At 34.4% G+C, this 18,916-nt stretch overlaps 1 protein-coding gene across 7 annotated transcripts in view; it reads right to left on the bottom strand.

The window, feature by feature from the left end:
* Positions 1–18,916, bottom strand: part of LOC138705841 (DNA-dependent protein kinase catalytic subunit-like) — a 290,093-nt gene that overhangs the window by 60,100 nt on the left and 211,077 nt on the right. For all 7 annotated transcript variants that reach the window (XM_069834521.1, XM_069834522.1, XM_069834520.1 and 4 more), the window contains 6 exons: positions 16,003–16,373; positions 14,084–14,239; positions 10,981–11,228; positions 7,727–7,949; positions 5,637–5,787; positions 2,944–3,145 (listed from right to left, as the gene is read on the bottom strand). In XM_069834521.1, coding sequence (XP_069690622.1) covers positions 2,944–3,145; positions 5,637–5,787; positions 7,727–7,949; positions 10,981–11,228; positions 14,084–14,239; positions 16,003–16,373 — 1,351 coding nt within the window. The remainder of the gene's footprint in view (positions 1–2,943; positions 3,146–5,636; positions 5,788–7,726; positions 7,950–10,980; positions 11,229–14,083; positions 14,240–16,002; positions 16,374–18,916) is intronic.

Below are 18,916 nucleotides of genomic sequence, written 5' to 3'. Positions count from 1 at the left end.
AATTATTATTGAATATGTGTCACAACATAATGCTCTTTTTAATATGAGCATGTGAATTAATAAACAAATTAAACAATAAATCCTTACATTACATATTACATTTTTATCACGCCCGAGCCCCAGAGAATTTCGTTCAGTGTTGGGTAAGGGGGAAATTCTCTCTTCTGTAAGTTTTCTGTGACTAGGCCTACCTAAGTACTTACGCGGTATTCTGAACTATAGCGGTTTTTTTTTTTTTTTGTAGAGGTGTAGTTGATCGTATATACAAGGCATAATAAAAACCCAAACGAACCAAACCTAACCTATCACATGTTCGTACATGTAAAGTGTATAAGCGGATTACGAAGGGAACTACCTCAGCGCTAGTTAGCCAATTTTTTTTAAATTATTGTTTGGAATACACCATGTAATGTAATACAGTATAATAATAATAATAATAATAATAATAATAATAATAATAATAACAATAATAATAATAATAATAATAATAATAATAATAATAATAATCAGTTCATAACCTGAGTTACTGCCAATCTTTCAACTGGAGTTATGGGGGTCTTGACAAAATTTGTAGGTAATTTGACATTGTCATTTTCAATTAAACTCAAAACATAATCAAACTGGTCAGGTGAGAGTCTGAAATATTCCTTAAATTTTGTAGCGTTTTTATAAAGATGTCTCATTATCAATGTGTTAAAACAGAATTCTGTAAACCTATTCCTGAATATTTCATTAGTCTGTAGCTTGTTCCTTTTATAACATGCATGCGAGATTTTGATATCGTCATTTCCCTCTTCTAGAATAAATAGCAACTTCATTATCTTGGATTTATTCATTATAATTTTTAGGTTATGTCCGTGGCCTACATTAATTTACTTGACCATATGTAGTAGATGAAGGAATAAACAAATGAGAATCTACAGCGATGTGCGTCAATAAAGAAACCACTTCTCGGCGATCATCGCCAGCGTTTATAATCGCTCTCTCATCTGTCTGGGACAACTGTCGGAGTGACAGCAGCATGCAAACACAAAAGATGTGATTGGGCTATCACTCTACCTAATAGCAACTATTTATTTACTTTGTTTGAAATTAATGAAGCCAATTGCAGTACTGTACCAGTAATAATAATCCAGAATTCAGTTTCAAAATAAATGTATTTACCAAAAGCAACTCAAGCAAAACTTTAAACTTTTTATTCTGATTTTTATGGTCCTCGAGATAGTTTGCATCCTGGCCTGAAAAGCTCCATGGCCGGCAGATGAGAAACAATGATATATGAGCATCCTGTTTTGTGCAACAGATGATGTCTTTTCAGCAGTAAAGTTTAAAAATTTCGATCTTAACATAGGCCTTATTTTATTTTATTGTTTAGTGAAACTGCTATATTGTGTAAGCTTTCCAGTCAGCTGTAAATTTAATTTTTTACGTAACATCTTTAAGTTCAGAAGAAACTGCAAGAGCAATTTTCATATACGAGGTGCTACCCGAAAGTTTTCAAAATTTGTATGTGACGCGTGACCAAGCGCTAGTACAAAATTCCGCTAGGTGACACTTCATACATCTCTTGTGAGTCAGTGGGACACGTGGCATTTAGTATTTGTGAGCGTTTTTCCATTGTTACATGTTGCTTACATTGCGATTTCACAATGACAGATTTGAGGGAGCAGCACATCTGCATAAACTTGGGAAAACTTCTGCAAACACATAAAATGTTAAAGCAAGCATTTGGAGACGATACTCCAGGCCAGATCCAAACCTATGCCGAACATCAGTTGATGATGATCATCATTCTGGGCGACCATCAACTGGCATTACACCCAAAAATGCCGCTGCTGTTCAGGTTGTGATCGTGCAAGATTGCAGACAGACCATCCACGACGTCTGCGACATTGTTGGACTATCGGATGGCATGTGCCAGAGGATTTTGTCTGATGAATTCAACATGAGAAGGATTGCGACAAAGTTCGTTCCGCAACTATTGAATGCTGAGCAGAGACAGCATCGCCTGGAAGTCTGCAGGGACCTTCAGAATCAGCTTCATGATGACCCAGACTCCCTTCCCAAGGTTGTCACAGATAATGAAAGTTGGGTTTATGGCTACGACCCCAAAACCAAACAGCAGTCTTCTCAATGGAAAAGTCAATCTTCGTCCCACTCCAAAAAAAGCTCGTCAAGTGAAGAGCCATATGAAGTCCATGCTCGTGTGTTTTTTTCGACAATGAAGGAATTATCCCCTAGGAGTTTGTCCCTCCTGCTATGACAGTGAATGTGGTGTTCTATCATGACGTCTTGAGGCGGTTGAGGGAGAATGTGAGGGAAAATGTGGTGCATGGACAATTGGTTTCTCCATCACGACAATGCAGGCCACATACAGCTTTCATCGTGAAAGACTTCCTGGGGAAAAGCAAAATGACAATCATTCCTCAGCCACCATATTCGCCAGATTTATCCCCATGCAAATTCTTTTTGTTCTCCAAGATGAAAATCAACTTGAAAAGTCGAATATTTCAGACAGTTGAGGAAATTCAAGCAAAATCGCAGAAGGTGCTGAACAAGCTATCAAAAAGGACTTCCAGGTGGCTGGGAGTGGGGGACTATTTCGAAGGTGATGGTGGTGCATAAGATTCAGGTATGGTGTAATTCCATTTACTGAGGTATTTCGGGAACTTTTGGGTAGCACCTCATATATGAAATAAGGACAAAGTATGTGCTATGTTGGCTGGGTGCTTGATTTCAATATTAAGTATGCTGTCCAGTGAATATTCCACATATAACATGCACACACAGATAATACATACACATATGAAGTAAGAAAAACAACAAATATTAAATTTAAAAAAATCTTATTCTAACGAGATGAAACACACAGGTTCTTCCTTTTTCACAACACAGTACAAATAACTAAGATATCAATAAAAAAGACAAGAACTGTAAAATCACCTTGTACAGTGCCTCAAGATAGTTATCACTTAGAAAGGTTTCTTCCCCCATGGAAGAAAGAGCAGCTTCGTACTTTTCTCGTGCATCATTCCAATGACCTGATGCCTCTGCCTCAACAGCCTTCTGAATGTTTTCACTGCAACCCAAGTACTTGTGGAATATTCCTCGAACTACGTCCCATTCATCAATGCTTTTATACAGACTAGAAAAGAAGTACACTAATTAACTAAACAATAATTCCAAATATAAGGGAAAAACCAGTATTTGTGTTAACAATGTTAGCTACATTTCAATGTAAGAATTGGTAATAATGAAGTTAGAGGACACATTGGAAAACACGGCGAACCAACTTGTAATAATAATGGACAAAGACTACGAGATTCTGTGATTTACAATGATGTAAAAGTAATGAATTCTTTCTTTAACCACAAAAATACACACACATATACATGGCACGCAAGAGGATCACAATCTATTATTGACTATGTCATTTGTAATCAAAAATTGTTTAGCTTCGTTTTAGATGTCAAAGCTTGTAGAGGTCCTGAATTAGAGACAGATCATTATTTAATTGTATCCCCTATTAGAATACCAGCACCATGGCATAAAAGAAATATTAAAAATTCCAAGCAAGAAAGTACTAGGCTTATTTTTAAAGTAGACTTATTGAGAGATGATAGCATTCAATGGCTTTATGAATGTAGACTAAAGGAATATCTTCAAAAAATCAAAATCTCGGATAATATAGAGGAAGAATGGAACAACTTAACAGATATTTTAAAAAAGGCTGCATTTGAAAATATTGGCATACAAAATATTAAGCAGAAGAGAAAAAGAGGCATACTGAAATGGGATGAGGATATCAAAAAGGTGATAAATGATAAACGAGAAGCATATCTCCGATTTTTACAAACAAAAGAACTTGAAGATGAAATTGATTATAAAAGAAAGAGGGCAATTGCAAAACAGGAAACAAGAAAGCGACACAGAGAGAAATGGAATGACTTCGTCTCAAGATTAGAAAGAGATTTAACATTACCAAGACCCAAAACTTTCAAAATTTTAAAGAAAATAAATTCGGAGATAAAAGAAAATGTTGTTATAAACCCTATTCCTAACGAATTTCTACTTGATTACTTTAAAAATATATGGTTTCAAAAAACATCTCTCTTACATTAAAGACTTCCAACAACAACACAACAGATATTATTACTTATGATGAACTCATTGAAGTACATAAATGTTAAAAAAAACGGGAAAGCCTAAGCGAAGATAATTTAAATTTCGAGCTTATTAAATACGCTGGAGAAGAATATACCTATAGATTTTTATATTTCTTAAACAATATATGGGCAGGATCGAAACCCCCAGAAAGTTGGCAAAAAGCCATTGTAGTACCCATTTATAAGAAAGGAAACAAAAAACTACCGGTATGTCAAAATTACAGGGGTATAAGTCTTCTCAATTCGGGATATAAGATCTATACAGCCATAATCAAAAATAAACTATCACATCTTTACGAAGACAAAATCACTGAAGAACAGACTGGAATCCGAAAAGGAAGATCATGTTGTGACAGCTATTTCACCATGAAGATTTTAATTGAAAACCACAGAGAATTTAATATTCACACATACTTGGCTTTTATTGATTTCATAAAAGCATTCGATAGCGTTGATAGAAATAAACTTTTAGAGATTTTATGCTATGATAATGTGCCAAACCAAATCATTCTCTCCATTTATAATTTATATCAACAAAATGAAATTGCCATAAGAACTGAATGCGGAACTACTAGCTGGACTTCCATAAACCAAGGTGTTAGACAAGGGTGCGGTCTTTCCCCTCTGTTGTTTATTATATATATGAACCATATTTTATACATTTGGAGGCAAAGTCATCATGCTGGAATTCAAATTAATCGAAACACAGTTCTCGATACACTAATGTTTGCCGACGATCAGGTTATTATCGCTAAAACAGAGGATGCTTTACAAAGAGCCATTTATAATTTGCAAATAACCACCTCAGATTTCAATATGGAAATCTCAAAAGAGAAAACAAAAGTCATGGAATTTTCGGGAGAGAATCCAATTCCAAGTAAGATCATGATAAATAATACTTTAATTGAACGTGTTAATTCCTTTAACTATTTAGGTTATAACCTCTCTTACATCACTGATGAAGATATGTCGAACAAAATATCTAAATTTATAAAAATCACTGGCGTAATTAACACCGTCTTCAAATCATCCCATGTTCAGAAACATACAAGGCTAAAGGTATATAAAACACTAGCTCGACCAGTCTTCACTTATGGTAGCGAGGCATGGACAATCAGAAAAGCTGATGAGCAAAGGCTGACAACAGCTGAAATGAGGTTCATGAGACGAACAGCAGGATGCTCTTTGCTGGAACACCGTAAAAATGTGGACATATTGCAGGAACTAAAAATGGATCCTATAGTTAATTTTGTTCAACAATATCGACTTCAGTGGAAAAAACATGTCGAAAGGATGGATCGCACTAGATGGCCTAAACAGATACTTATGTATCAAGAGGAAAGAGGAAATTGGGAAGACCACGAAAGCGCTGGCATGAGACCGTAACAGATCCTGTAGGATCTAATACGTGACGGATATGATGATGATGATGATGTTAGCTACAATATGATGCAGAAGAGATTTACTTACTCTACAAGTGCCAGCCAAAGGTCTTCTTCCCCACTTGGTTCAATTGTTCTTGCTCGCTTAGAAGGCCCAGCCTCTATATTCGAGTCCCTGGCTATCAGCATTTCTTCTATCAATAAACTGCCCAATGCCATCAGTCCACTTGCTTTTGATACTGTAATCACCAGATATTGCATAGTTTTTACTTAGTTATAAATGTTACGTACTTAAATGATTAGGCCTATATAACTAAAAATGAATTTTTCGAACAACATTTCCTAGGTTTCTGGGCAAACTAAAAGAAAATAAATTATGAAATATGCTTCACTGTCAACGATGTTACGAAGTTAATAAAACTTATAACTTTCTATTGGGAAATCCTTTGTTATAGTTCACAAACATCATGGAAGCTGTAAATTAATTATTTTTTCTCTTCATGCGAGAGAGAGAGGTATTTTCACATTTCACTTTTATTCGTGACCTAAATCATTTCTTGAAATGTATTTATTAGCAATAAAATGTATTAAGATCAACTTTTTCTCAAAATTATGGGACATCCTGTAAAACATTACTGGTAATTTCATGTAAGGTAGAAGAAAGCTGTCATTTTAATGATGACATCAAATCAAGCATTCATCTAAATTATCCAATTCTTTTAATTATTATTCAAATCTGGTGAGACATGAAATCTCTGCTATACAATAGAGGAATTGAATTGAATCGGTTATTGTTGAAAGGAACTAAGTCCACTTTTTAAAGTTTTAAGATAATCGAAAAAAAAACTGTTTTGTGGATAATCTATCGAAGATTAAACCAACATATATTGTATACATAAAAAATATGTGATATTGTATACATAAAAAATATGTGTATAATATATGTTGGTTTAATCTTCGATAGATTATCCACAAAACAGTTTTTTTTCGATTATCTCAAAACTTTAAAAAGTGGACTTAGTTCCTTTCAACAATAACCAATTCAATTATAAAATTAACGAAAAAATTAACAGAACCCAGCATACTAAACATCGTGAAGTAATTACAATTAGAAGTTGATTTTTCCAGGAGAAAGTAATAATGAACATTAAGGTGAAGCACAGAAAAGTGTTTTATGCATTAGTATGTATAGTATACAGGGTGATTCACGAAGACAGTGCCGTATTCTATGATATGATTCCTGACATCATTGTGAAGAAAAAGTTCATATACATGTAGATTTTGAATAATTTTTGGATAAAATCACGTCTCTCTCTCTCTCCTATTGGCGTTACAGTACAGCTGATAGCAGTGACAGAAAGTCTCATGATATCAAGGTCAGGTTAGAGATAGGTAACACAAAGCAAGATCACCGTACTAATCAGTCATTGTCCTTCATTCAGTACGTATGTGTTACCAAAACTGCCATTTCAGTTTTCCAATACCAAGTAATGTGTATGGCTTTTGTGACGGGATGTTAGAAATGCTGTGGACGAATTTCAAAGGAGATTTCCAGATCGTAGAATGTAGTCAATGGTGTTTTCATTCGTACATTTCAGTCACTGAAGGATACTGATTCAGTCCCCAGTGCTGCGATGGCATATAAACATGTGATTGCTGAGAATGAAGGAGAACGTGAAAATATTCTTTGTATGGTACAATGAAGCCCACTCACGAGTGCCAGGAGCATATCCAGATGACTAGGTGTTCCTCAAAGTAGGGTGTGCAGAACATTGAATGATTTATGTACCCAGAAGACTATGCTTGACGAATGCATTTTTGTGCGTGGATAAATGATGATCTTGAGTTGCATGGATTAATTTGTTTGGAAATTTAGTCAATAATACAGAAACTGTATACCACAAATGAAACATCTATGTGCAAACAGTAATTTCTCTGTTGCTTATTCTCGGCTTAAGTGCACCCCCTGGTCTGTTACATCCTAAGGACAAAGAATGAATAATCTGTCAAACAAAGACAGCACAATTCAATTACAAGGAGAAATGTGTAGCATGACCACAGAGTAAACACAGATATTAAGTGCGAACAGTAGGAAATAAGTTTCGTAACATTCTATTTTTTCTACTTTCAAGTAACATCTATAAAAGTTGAAAAATTACCCATGTTTCTCTTAATTACCTGCAGCCACTTCTTCTGCTTCCAGCACAATATAACGTACGTGCTTTAGTGCTATTTCTAACACAGTTCCCATCAACATAGAGGAGCAGTCCTTAGTATTCCTCAATATGTTCTCGAGAGCTGTTTGCACTTGCTGTGTAACTGTGTTCTTGTCATCTCGCAGCTCTTCCAGTAAACTATCGAACAATGATACGAACAGCTGACGAGCAATTGCTGCATCCCGCTGCAAATAGCACAAATATTACACTCAATTTTAGCAACAATAATCTTTTGAATTAAAATGTTATAATTAAAGAAGTTTTCCAAAAATGTAAATTGTTCAACCAACTTTATCACTTGTTTAGTCAATTGTTTAGTCTGAAACCTCGTAAGTGACACCAATAAGGCATAACTAAGGTTCGGATAAAATAGCTGTATAGGATAGAGGCTTGACTTGTTTCAGACTAGGCAAATACTAGCCCCTTCCACTAGCTAAAACTCTCCTGGGAAGAGTACTCCCCACCCCCTAGCTAAAACATCAGTAAATGGACAGTAGAGCTGATGGGAACTGAATATACATCGTCACTACTGTCAGCTGGGGGACAAGCAACAACTAGTTAATGTTTGTAAACAAAACGCACAGACCAAGGATGCCTATTCTGATATAGCTACCTTATCCAAATCTTAGGCATCACTCATGTGGCATTATGACTTAATAATTCTTCTCTCACCAAAGTTATCTAATCGATTTTAAAACTTTTGCCAATCGCCATGCACATTCATATAATTTATTCCATGTATCTAACATTTTGATAATTTTAATTGCAAAGATTATTGGGCATACCAACAATCTTACACTTCACGACAGTAATAGAGGCTAGCATTCCACTTCAAACCAATTCAACTATGTAATTCATTAACAATCTACAAATAATCAAACATGATCGACAATTATTTTTATAAAAGTTACCTTTGAAGTCATCTCAACACTATCTACAAGTAATAAAACATTACTAATATTCGAACTTTGACGATAGTGAAACAAGAAAACTCGTAATTTGGATTCTAAATTGCTTATATGAAGATTAATATTCTTATGAACAATTTTTACTGAAGCACTCTTACAAAATGAACACAAAATAAGCAATTACTGAAAATTAGGAAGAAAATATTTGATATGTCCTTATTCATCGATTTTATTTAATAATGCTTTCAGTTACAGTGACTACTTAACAGCAACGTAACATATAAGTGAAATGACATTAAATTTAATAACATCTGAAATAGCATTTGAAGACTATACAGGAAGAATAAGTTAAGTCAATTTAGTAAAATTTTCACAAGAGAAATTTAGAACGTCTTAGTTAAGTCATCTTTGAGTCTATTATACAGTACTAAAATTTATAACACTTATTCTTAAAGAATGTAAGATTATTTGTAGGAAATCTTAGCTGCTTAAAGCAAAAGTACGCTGATATAGGCCTATTACATTTCAAACTCCAATCCAGAAAATTTTACGAAATTGACTTACTTGTTCTAATCATATGACCTTCATTTAAGAACGATTAAAAAAAAGTTATTTTGGACTACTTGCTCGTAAGAAATAACCCATGTTCTCAAATTGTGATAATTGTAATAAATGTTCCATAATTTGTTCAGTTACATCATGATATCATATTATCATGATATCTTACGAAACATTTCACTATTTCTAAAACAGTAACAGTGTCATTAAAAGACACATGATTGTTGGAGGCAAATATTGGCAGCTTCGAATTCCAAAGTAGACTGCATCTTAACAATGAACATGTAAAGTATTTTTGCATTCTACATTCTCACGGCAAACCTAATTTCCAACAAAATTGATTTATGATGTATAAATGAGGTTCGATTTTCTATTGGGGCTTAAAATACGATAGTGTAAATGTAAAAGAAAAATGAAAAAAAGAAAAACTTATATCAAAAATAAATTAACATATAAACTATAGGAATTTTACTGGGACCTCAGAAAAAAATGTGAGAAATGCGTAAGTGCGAAAAGTATAAAATAAATTTTATTGTATTTATACAAAATATGTATTTGTTTTGTTTTGGAAACTTCTGAGACTAAGTTGGAAGAAACAATACAGCACCAGATTGTCAAGTGTTGTATCTGGGATCAAAGGAATAGGATGATATGATATTACACTGAAGACGTTAATCCTAGCATTATCTTATAATGATGGATGCCAGCACCGAACTGGGAACATACAGCATTTATTATTAAAATGTCTTATAAAATAACTTAGAGTTATACTTAAATTAAATGAAATATCATAACTATAATTTAAATATATTAGTATTAAAAAAATCTGAAGTATAGAAAAACAATTTAATTAATGGAAAAATTGCAGTACAAATAAGTGAAGGAAACTACCTCGACTATAACATGACTCATTTTAAGAGCTGAAGATACACACACAAAAAAAAGAAGTTATGGCAATATACATTTTCTATGCCTCTGAACTCTGGCCCCTTAAGGAAGGAAGGAAGGAAGAAAGAAAAAAAGAAACAAACAAACAAAGGAAGGAGAGTAGGAAGAAAAAAAGAAACAAACAAAGGAAGGAAGGGAGAAAGGAAGCAAAAAAGAAAGCAAGGAAGGAATCAAGAAAGCAACGAAGAAGGGCAGAAGGAAGTAAGTAAGGAAGACAGCAAGCAAAGATGGAAGGAAGCAAGTAAGGATGGAAACAAGGAAGGAAGAAGGCAAGAAAGGAAAGAAGGAAGTAAGGAAGGAAGGAACCAAGGAAGGAAGTAGAAAGAAAGAAGAAATAAAGAAAATAAGGAAGAAAAAATGGAGAAAAAGAAAGAAAGAAAAAAAGAAACAAACAAAGAGAATTTGAAACAACATAAATTACGCTTTTGAGAAACAGTGCAGGACATACATTTCTGAATAAGAAAAGAACTTAAGATATCCATTAAGAACTGAACATTTTAAAATTAATAGACGAAATAGTAGAATAGAGAATCAAATGAAAAGGACAAGTTAAAGGAATGTCTAATAGCCATAATCTAATACAAAATGAACTATAGAGCTGTCGAAAAAAGAAATACTGGACGATGAAGAAAAAGATAATTGCAACAATCATTATTGTCAAAACTTCGAAACCTAAAAGGTCTGTGAGAATGATTTTTTGGCAGTGAACGTCTTTGCAAACAAGGTTATAGACCATGTATGCTTTGTGAGAGTGTACTGCTCTGAATTTCACTGTAATATGAAGATGAAGTTACAAGCTCACCTTGGCAAGTTCTTGCATGGGTCTGATGACTGCCGAGTATGGTATCTCAATGTCGGGGAAGTCCCCAGACCGATAGTCTCGGAACGATGCTATGTTAGCTTCACGCCTGCGAATTCTTTCTCGTTCTAATTCTTCTCTTCTAGCAGAACGCTTAACCTCTCGACTAGCATGAAATATTCTTTCCTGATACTTATTACGCAGAAATCTTCGCCTTAAGTTTGGTGTTGAATAGGAAGCAGCACTGTCCACTGTAATAATTGTCATTTTTCATTAAAACTATATTAGGCCTAATAATTAGGGAACAGAATCTTAAGTAATTTTTTTTATTAAAAGCCTGCAACTGAGGTAAAAATTTCAGACCAAATATCACTGAAGTAAATACCAAATTTTAATTTAGATGAAAATAAATATTTTTAGAAAATAAATATGTAAATACATATTCATGAAAATTTGGTTAATAGTTCATATTTTTAAACTTTTTTATATAAGACGCTAAATTGTTCAGTTTATTGATCCTGCAACGCTACCTCTGTATGTGCATAGAAAGAATGAAGAGGAAATAACCTCGCATGTTTTATGATTCATATGGTAGTATTATGCCATATGATGACCAACTTGAAGATCGAGAAGCATGTGATTCTCCCTACCAGTTCTGAGGACATGAAGCATTCATTCAGTTGCTTTCGACTTTATGAGTCCGATTTACTTCAGCCTTTAGTGATATACCATAGTTTTTGACATGTGATGTTTGGGTGTTCAGAATGCCAAAAGTCAAAGCAAGTTTAAGTTTCTGTTTGCAGCAATACTTGAATGAGTTCAAATACATTTTAGTACACAAAAAAAATACTGCCAACCTTGTAGCAAATCCATACAAGCAGAGATCAGTAGTCACAAGTAACGCAACATTTGACTAGCAGCTAGCATATCGCTGTGGCTGTACATTTAAACTTACAAACGAGCACTTTAGGTGAATCAGGATCCTCGTTCTCACATTCAGGGCCTTTAAAATATCGTGTATATTATTCACACTTATGTACGGCTTTTATTTCGACTGATATTCCTCTACATAAAATGAACAACATTAAGCTTAGAAATTTTCTTGTTAAGTATACGAACTTCGATTCTCCAAATTAATCTACTTCAAGGAAACATAATGTTCCATAGTGAGGTAAAAATATTGCAAAATAACAAAGGTGTGTGTGAAAGTGAGAAAATATTGGTATATACTGATGTACTGATGAGACTTTGGACTCCAGTGGCAGAAAAGTGGGAAATGTAGTGTGTTTAAAAATGACGAAGTTGTTAGAGTCCACAGCAATTCGGAAGGCGGGTTGTCTGCTAGCGTTTGCATCGAGAGAGACAGATAGAGAGAGCAAGGCAACATACAACATTGCCACATCGTACTTCACGCACGTACAATACAAATAGCGCAGGAGAGAATTTAAATTATCAAAAGACAATAATGACCTTAGCCGTTGATTACTGTAAGCATGACACCAAACAAACCCTCTTTCCTTCACTAACAATATTCTTTGCACGTTTCTCAATCCCACACCACATGCTTCTGCAGTCGTTTCTTGCACGTTGGCAACATTGCTGCCAGCATCAAGATGGCTGGCAGCGTTCTGCTAGTTAATGTTTTTATAATAATTATACACCTTAAACACTATTTTTCGCGCCTGCTTGTGTAATACTTGTGTTTTTACAGTCTCTTCTTCCATTTATTTACCTTACATACACATAGTAAATGTTAGTTTTACTTATTCAATGTATTGAAACACTCGCACGTGAACAAATGAACTCAGGAAGTGCTTGTTATAGACTGATTCTGATTGGTTCTACTGTACAAGCTTGTGACGTCACATACCAGAAATGCTACGGCGCATATAGAAGCTAACCGCCTTCCGAAATGACGTCTAGTCTAGTGGACATTAACTTTTGCTAAGTAAAGAAATTCCAGCAGCAACTCATGTTACAGCAGCTAGGCTGTTCAATGAAAGTATGCCTTTAATGTGTCCAATCAGTGTTAAATACGATTGTATGTTGCTTTTTCTTATGGATGGTGTGTCTTACATGAAGAAAGCTTTTTTTTTAACTAATGGCAGGCACTTGACTTCAGTCATTCACCCAAACATGAAAAAAGTTGCCAACGTCCTATGTGTGAGCTATCCAAAAATGATAAACATAGCAGACCCAGGAACAAAATTTGGGCCACCTGAATTTTTCCAAGTTCCACTTATAACATACCAGTACTGCAATGCTCAGTAAGCAAGTAAAAATCCATTCCCTATAATAATGAATAAAATCACAAAAAATCTATAATGTTCTATTGTTAACCAAGTTAACAAGTAATATGATACTCAAGCTATATCCTGAGTGATAGTGGGTGGTACCTACTGCACGTGAATTAGACTGATACCTACATTCTAGCTAGCATATATAAGTTGTATTAGATGATATCTGTCGTCGATTTGCAAATGAGGACATATCCAAAATAACAAAGTGTTGGAAAATCTCAAAAACTATAACTAAGTTAATAAATTAAAATGTTCACATATTTTTTTCTAATTAGATCACTATGGGTATATTCATTCAGAATCCATGAACATTTTTATTTTTTAAGTATGTTATGGTTTTTCTGAGATTTCCCAACACTTTGTCATTTTAGACATATCCCCTTTTGCAAATCGGCGACAGATATATGTAATCAATGTTTGTAGTTTGCCATACAGGAATGCCTGTTCTAACTAATTCTAACATCCACTGACATAACAAATTGCTCAAGATATACTATGAGTTGTGTACTTATTTAGATTCGTTTAAATACAAGCACTCTTACTTATCCTTTCAAATATATAAGCATAATTATGTAGATAAATAAAATAGATACACAGACTGTATACATCTGGATTTCTATTCAGATTTCTACAACATAACTTGAAATGAAGTTGAAAGAAAGATATTAATAAGATTAATTTTAAAACACTGAATAACATAGTGCACTACATAAAAAAAATTAAAAACAGATGACACTACTGACACTCAAACACTATCAGTTAAGTATACTTAAGTCAACTTTCTGAATTCCTTTATTCCTACTAACCTTCATCAGAGCTCTCAGGATTTGGTTGTAATCTGTTTCTGCCGAAATCTGGCCCCATCTTGTACGACTTCTTAAATGTGCCACCATAACTTCCAACAGTGAATAGCGCACTGGAACTCATACTGAATGTTGGCAGGCTACTGACACTGCTACCACCTGAAAAAACACTTCATATTTCTTTGTGTACATGGAGACAAAAAATAGTTTAATAACTTCACATTATTTACTTACCGGTACTAATTAAAAAATGCGATAACAAAAGACTGAAAAACAGAAGCACTCTGTTGCTATTCAGTTGTCTATTACATTTATATACCACAAAGGGTGTACATGTAACAATACGAGTAAGCACCAAACACACTTAAGTTAAACATGTATTTATACTTTTCTATGCAATTTCGGGAGAGAAAAATTTTAATAACACAATAATTGTATTTGTAAGATTTAATTTATTCAATTGAAGAATGTAAACAACAAAAGTTGGAAGAGCCATTATTGTCATTTTTAAGTGATTGTTAAAACATTTTGTTTTATAAAACAAATCTAACTGCAGTAAGGTGTGACAAATTATCACAATGGACAGAAATTCATACAGGAGTAAGACAAGGTTGCTGCGTTTCACTGTTGCTATTTATTATATATATGAATCAAATAATTAGAGAATGGAAACAATTGCCTCATGGATATATACAACTCAAAAGACATTTACAACCAGATTCATTACTTTTTGCAGACGATTTAGCTCTGGTGGCATCCTCAGAAGATGAATTACAACGTTCAATTTTTTATTTCAACAAAATTGGAATTAAATATGATATGAAAATCAATAAAGAAAAAAACTAAAATTATACCCTGTGCCTAGCAAAATATGTTTAGATTCAAAAATATCTCGGATACACATTATCTTTTTTTGGTGAAGTAGACATTTCACAGAAAATTTCTAAATACACCAAAACAATGGAAATAATTAACAACATTATGAAACCGTCCCCCAAGTACAAAGGCATACTAGAATTCGCCTATACAAGACCTTAGCGAGACCTGTACTTTGTTACAGCAGTGAGGCATGGACATTGAGGAAGAAAGACGAAAGCAGAATAATGGCTAATGAAATGAAATTTATGAGATATACAGTGGGATATACGAAATGGGATCACAAACGCAATGAAGATGTAATGGAAGAAACACAACTAGAACCTGTAATTAATCACGTAAAACATTATCAGAACAACTGGATAAATCATCTGCATCGCATGTGTAGAGACAGAATCCCAAAAGTCATGCTCCACTATCGTCCAAACGGGAAGAGATATCTCGGTAGTTCAAAGAAGCTCTGGATTGAAAATTTAACTGTGAGATCATAACAGGCCATATGGCCTAATACTTGAAGGGAAGAAGAAGAAGAGGAAGAAGTTAAAACATTTTGTATGTGTGAAGCCAGATAAACTACAAAAGTCATATCTTGAAATTCGAAGTGGGAGTAGGGAAGTAGGCCCTTGTTAATGTATGCAATCACAGATGTCACCAGTAGCATATGATTTTGATGAAGAAAAATGTCTCTCCTGAAAAATGTTCTTCCATGCACTTACAACCTTTGTTGTTTACACTATTCAATTATAGTCTTATCACAAAAAACAGTTTCCAGCATGCTTCCTTGTTCCTCTACACCTACACTGGCTGCTTATTCAACCAAATAATCACACAGTCACTCAAAAACTCGCTAAGCCAAATAACTGCCCAATACATTCTAGTCATTTTTTTTTTTAATTCTGCAAATTTAATGTAATGTTTCCATATACCTTCCTCGAATATTATAGTACTTTTTTTTCATGACCAACAATTTTCTCACACAGCAGGATGATGGGCGGCCATATAATAAAAATTGTACTTTATTAGAAAGTGAAAACATCCTTCCTTACTTTGCGCTAGAGTGGGTTGAAAGGCCAGGCTAGCTTGTGTTGCTCTCAAAAGAGGTCCTCCACTCATATCACTCATAGACTGTGACTGCATGAGCTGGCTGGCCAATGTGTCTGCAAACATGGGTGCAATAGTGGCATGCTGAGCACGCCATGACAAGAACATCTTGAAGTCTTCAAAGTGACATTTCGACAAAGGATCTTTGAACATTTTCTGCTTGTAGTCTGGCGTGCCTACTGTTGCTTCCAGCAGCAATTGTGTTGAATAACTTAGGAAATGATGTTCCGTTGTTGGAGAATATAGATCATTCAGGATGAATAACAGTTGATCAGTTGTAGTAGAATCGCGATATCTTGCATCATTGTTCCAGTAACTATACAAGTAAACATTTAACTCACATAACATTTCATTTTAATGTATACCTACATGTAAAACCATATTGACCCGAATCTAGTACGATGTTTTTTAATAAAAAAACAGCCATGTAAAATTTAAAATTAAATTATGTTTTATTTAACGACACTTGCAACTGCCGAGATTATATCAACATCGCCGGTGTGCCGGAATTTTGTCCCGCAGGAGTTCTTTTACATGCCATTAAATCTACTGACATGAGTCTCTCGCATTGGGACAAGATCGAACCCGCAACCTCAGAAACAGAAAACCAGCACTCTACCGACTGTGCCACTCAGGCCGATACTATGTGAAAATTGTACTCATATTATAATAAAATTATAGCCTAGTTCCTTTCAGTTGTACTACTTTAAAGAACAATGCTTGATTGAAGGAGACCACACTCCTCAAAAAAAACAATTGTGTGGTTTGCTGGCCTACCGGATGATTACAACATGGAATAGAATTAGCAGTATGTTAATTTCGAAAGGTTTCAAAAAGTGCTCCGTTTCTAGTAACATGAATGGCAGTGAGGATGATATTTTGTGGAAAGTGGGATTATCAATCTGAAGAAGAATCCAGTTCAGAAGATGAAGTGATAGAGACAGAGAGACAGGGAGAGAGGGGGGGGAAGGAAAAGAAAAAGGAGAAAAAAGAAGAGATGAACTCTGGGGAATGATAACCAGAAGAGGATGTTGCTAAAGACGAAGTGAAACTTATCAAGATAGCTTTATATTTATATAAGCCATTTGGTATCTCGTGAAACCTAACTGCACATAAGCGGAAAGAAGAAGAAGTGGACTGGGAAGCTTTCCTCCCTCGCTACACTTCCATTTGCAGGTAACTAGCTCGTTTCATCCCACCATAAGGTTCTTACTGTGAGCTACGGCACACACAAGCATTTGGTTTCACAAGATAATAAATGACTGATAAGTTTCTTCAGTCTATAATATTTTCAAAGTACAATTAAATATTTTTATTTTTCCATACAGAACATGTCAATATTACAGAAACACTTGAATGCAGTAAACTACTCTCCTACCTTCAAGCTGCCAGCAAACACATTATTTTTCAGTGGATCCCTTCCCATTGAAACATCAAACGAAATGACACAACAGATAATTTTGCCCCCCCCCCCAAAAAAAAAGTCTAATATCTTACAAAGTAAACTAAAAAGAAATAAGTAATTGATTAACTAGCGGACTTACTCGTGTTAATTATGTAAGTCTGTGCGGCTTACAGCTGTTTCGGTGCTTCATCACACCATCCTCAGAGCCTACTAGATCTCGGCGTCATCTCAAACTTCTCTGCCTGTTGTGTGGGTGCGTTTGATTGTTGAAAAGTGGAGTCAAATAGTGTGTGTGTATTGAAATTGATCTGTGTGTTGAGAATTTGATCAGGGTGTGTTTTAGTGTGTTTGTATATTTCATATTGTTCTAGTGTGTTGAGTTTTTGGTTCTTGAGTTATATGTGTAGGATTTCCATGTCTGTATTTATGTTATTGTATGTATGGTTAGCATTGGTTATGTGATCGGCGTATGTAGATTTATTGTGTCCTCTGGTTATTGCTTTAATGTGTTCTTTGTAGCGTGTTTGGAATGATCTGCCTGTCTGTCCAATGTAGAACTTGTCGCAACTATTACATGTGAGTTTGTATACACCTGTGTGATCGTATTTATTTGTTTGTGTTTTTTGTGTGTTGAGATGTCTTTGTAGTGTGTTTTCTATTCTGTATGCTATGTTGTATTTCTGCTTTCTGAATGAAGATGCGATCTTATGTGTGCTTTTGTTTTCATATGTTAATATGATGTATTTCTTGTGTTCTTGTGTTTGTGTTGTGTTTTTCGTGTTTTTGTGTTTGTTAAGTTTTTGTTTTGTCTTTCTTATGATGTTGTCTATTATGTTTAGATTGTAACCGTTTTCTTGTGCTATGTATTTGATTGTGTTCACTTCTTCATTGTAGTGTTGTTGGCTCTTGGGTATGTTGAGTAATCTGTGCACCATTGTCCTGAATGCAGCATGTTTGTGTTGTATGGGGTGGTTAGATGTGTTGTGTATGTGTGTGGTAAGCTGCACAGACTTACATAATTAACACAAGTAAGTCCGCTAGTTAATCAATTACTTATATTCAAGTGTTAAAAGTAGTGTATGCAAGATTCAAAATGGATTAAAAAGAAATACTCTCAATTAAATACCATATACAAAAGAACTAATATTTCAAATTAATATAGAATTGATCAGTCCACAAAAATGAAATCATGTGTGCTGTGCAATAGTCAGGACGAAATGGACGAAGAATACTTGTTATCCTATCCTGCTGTTGTTTTAGAAAGTGGCTTAGTTTCAAAACACTGGAAAGGTCGTCTACTAATAGCTTTATCTAAATGCAGTGCATTATAATCAACCAACAACTGAAAACTTAGGGGTGTATTATATTCGAAGTCATACTAGATTGGGCCAATACAGTATAATCTTACACATTCCGACATTATCATGTATGCACGTGTGCACGCATTGTGTCAT

This window comes from Periplaneta americana, chromosome 9 (genome assembly GCF_040183065.1).
Source record: "Periplaneta americana isolate PAMFEO1 chromosome 9, P.americana_PAMFEO1_priV1, whole genome shotgun sequence".
Classification (NCBI taxonomy): Eukaryota; Metazoa; Arthropoda; class Insecta; order Blattodea; family Blattidae; genus Periplaneta; species Periplaneta americana.
The sequence above is the reverse complement of the archived record's forward strand: the minus strand, read 5'-3'. Positions and strand labels throughout refer to the sequence as shown.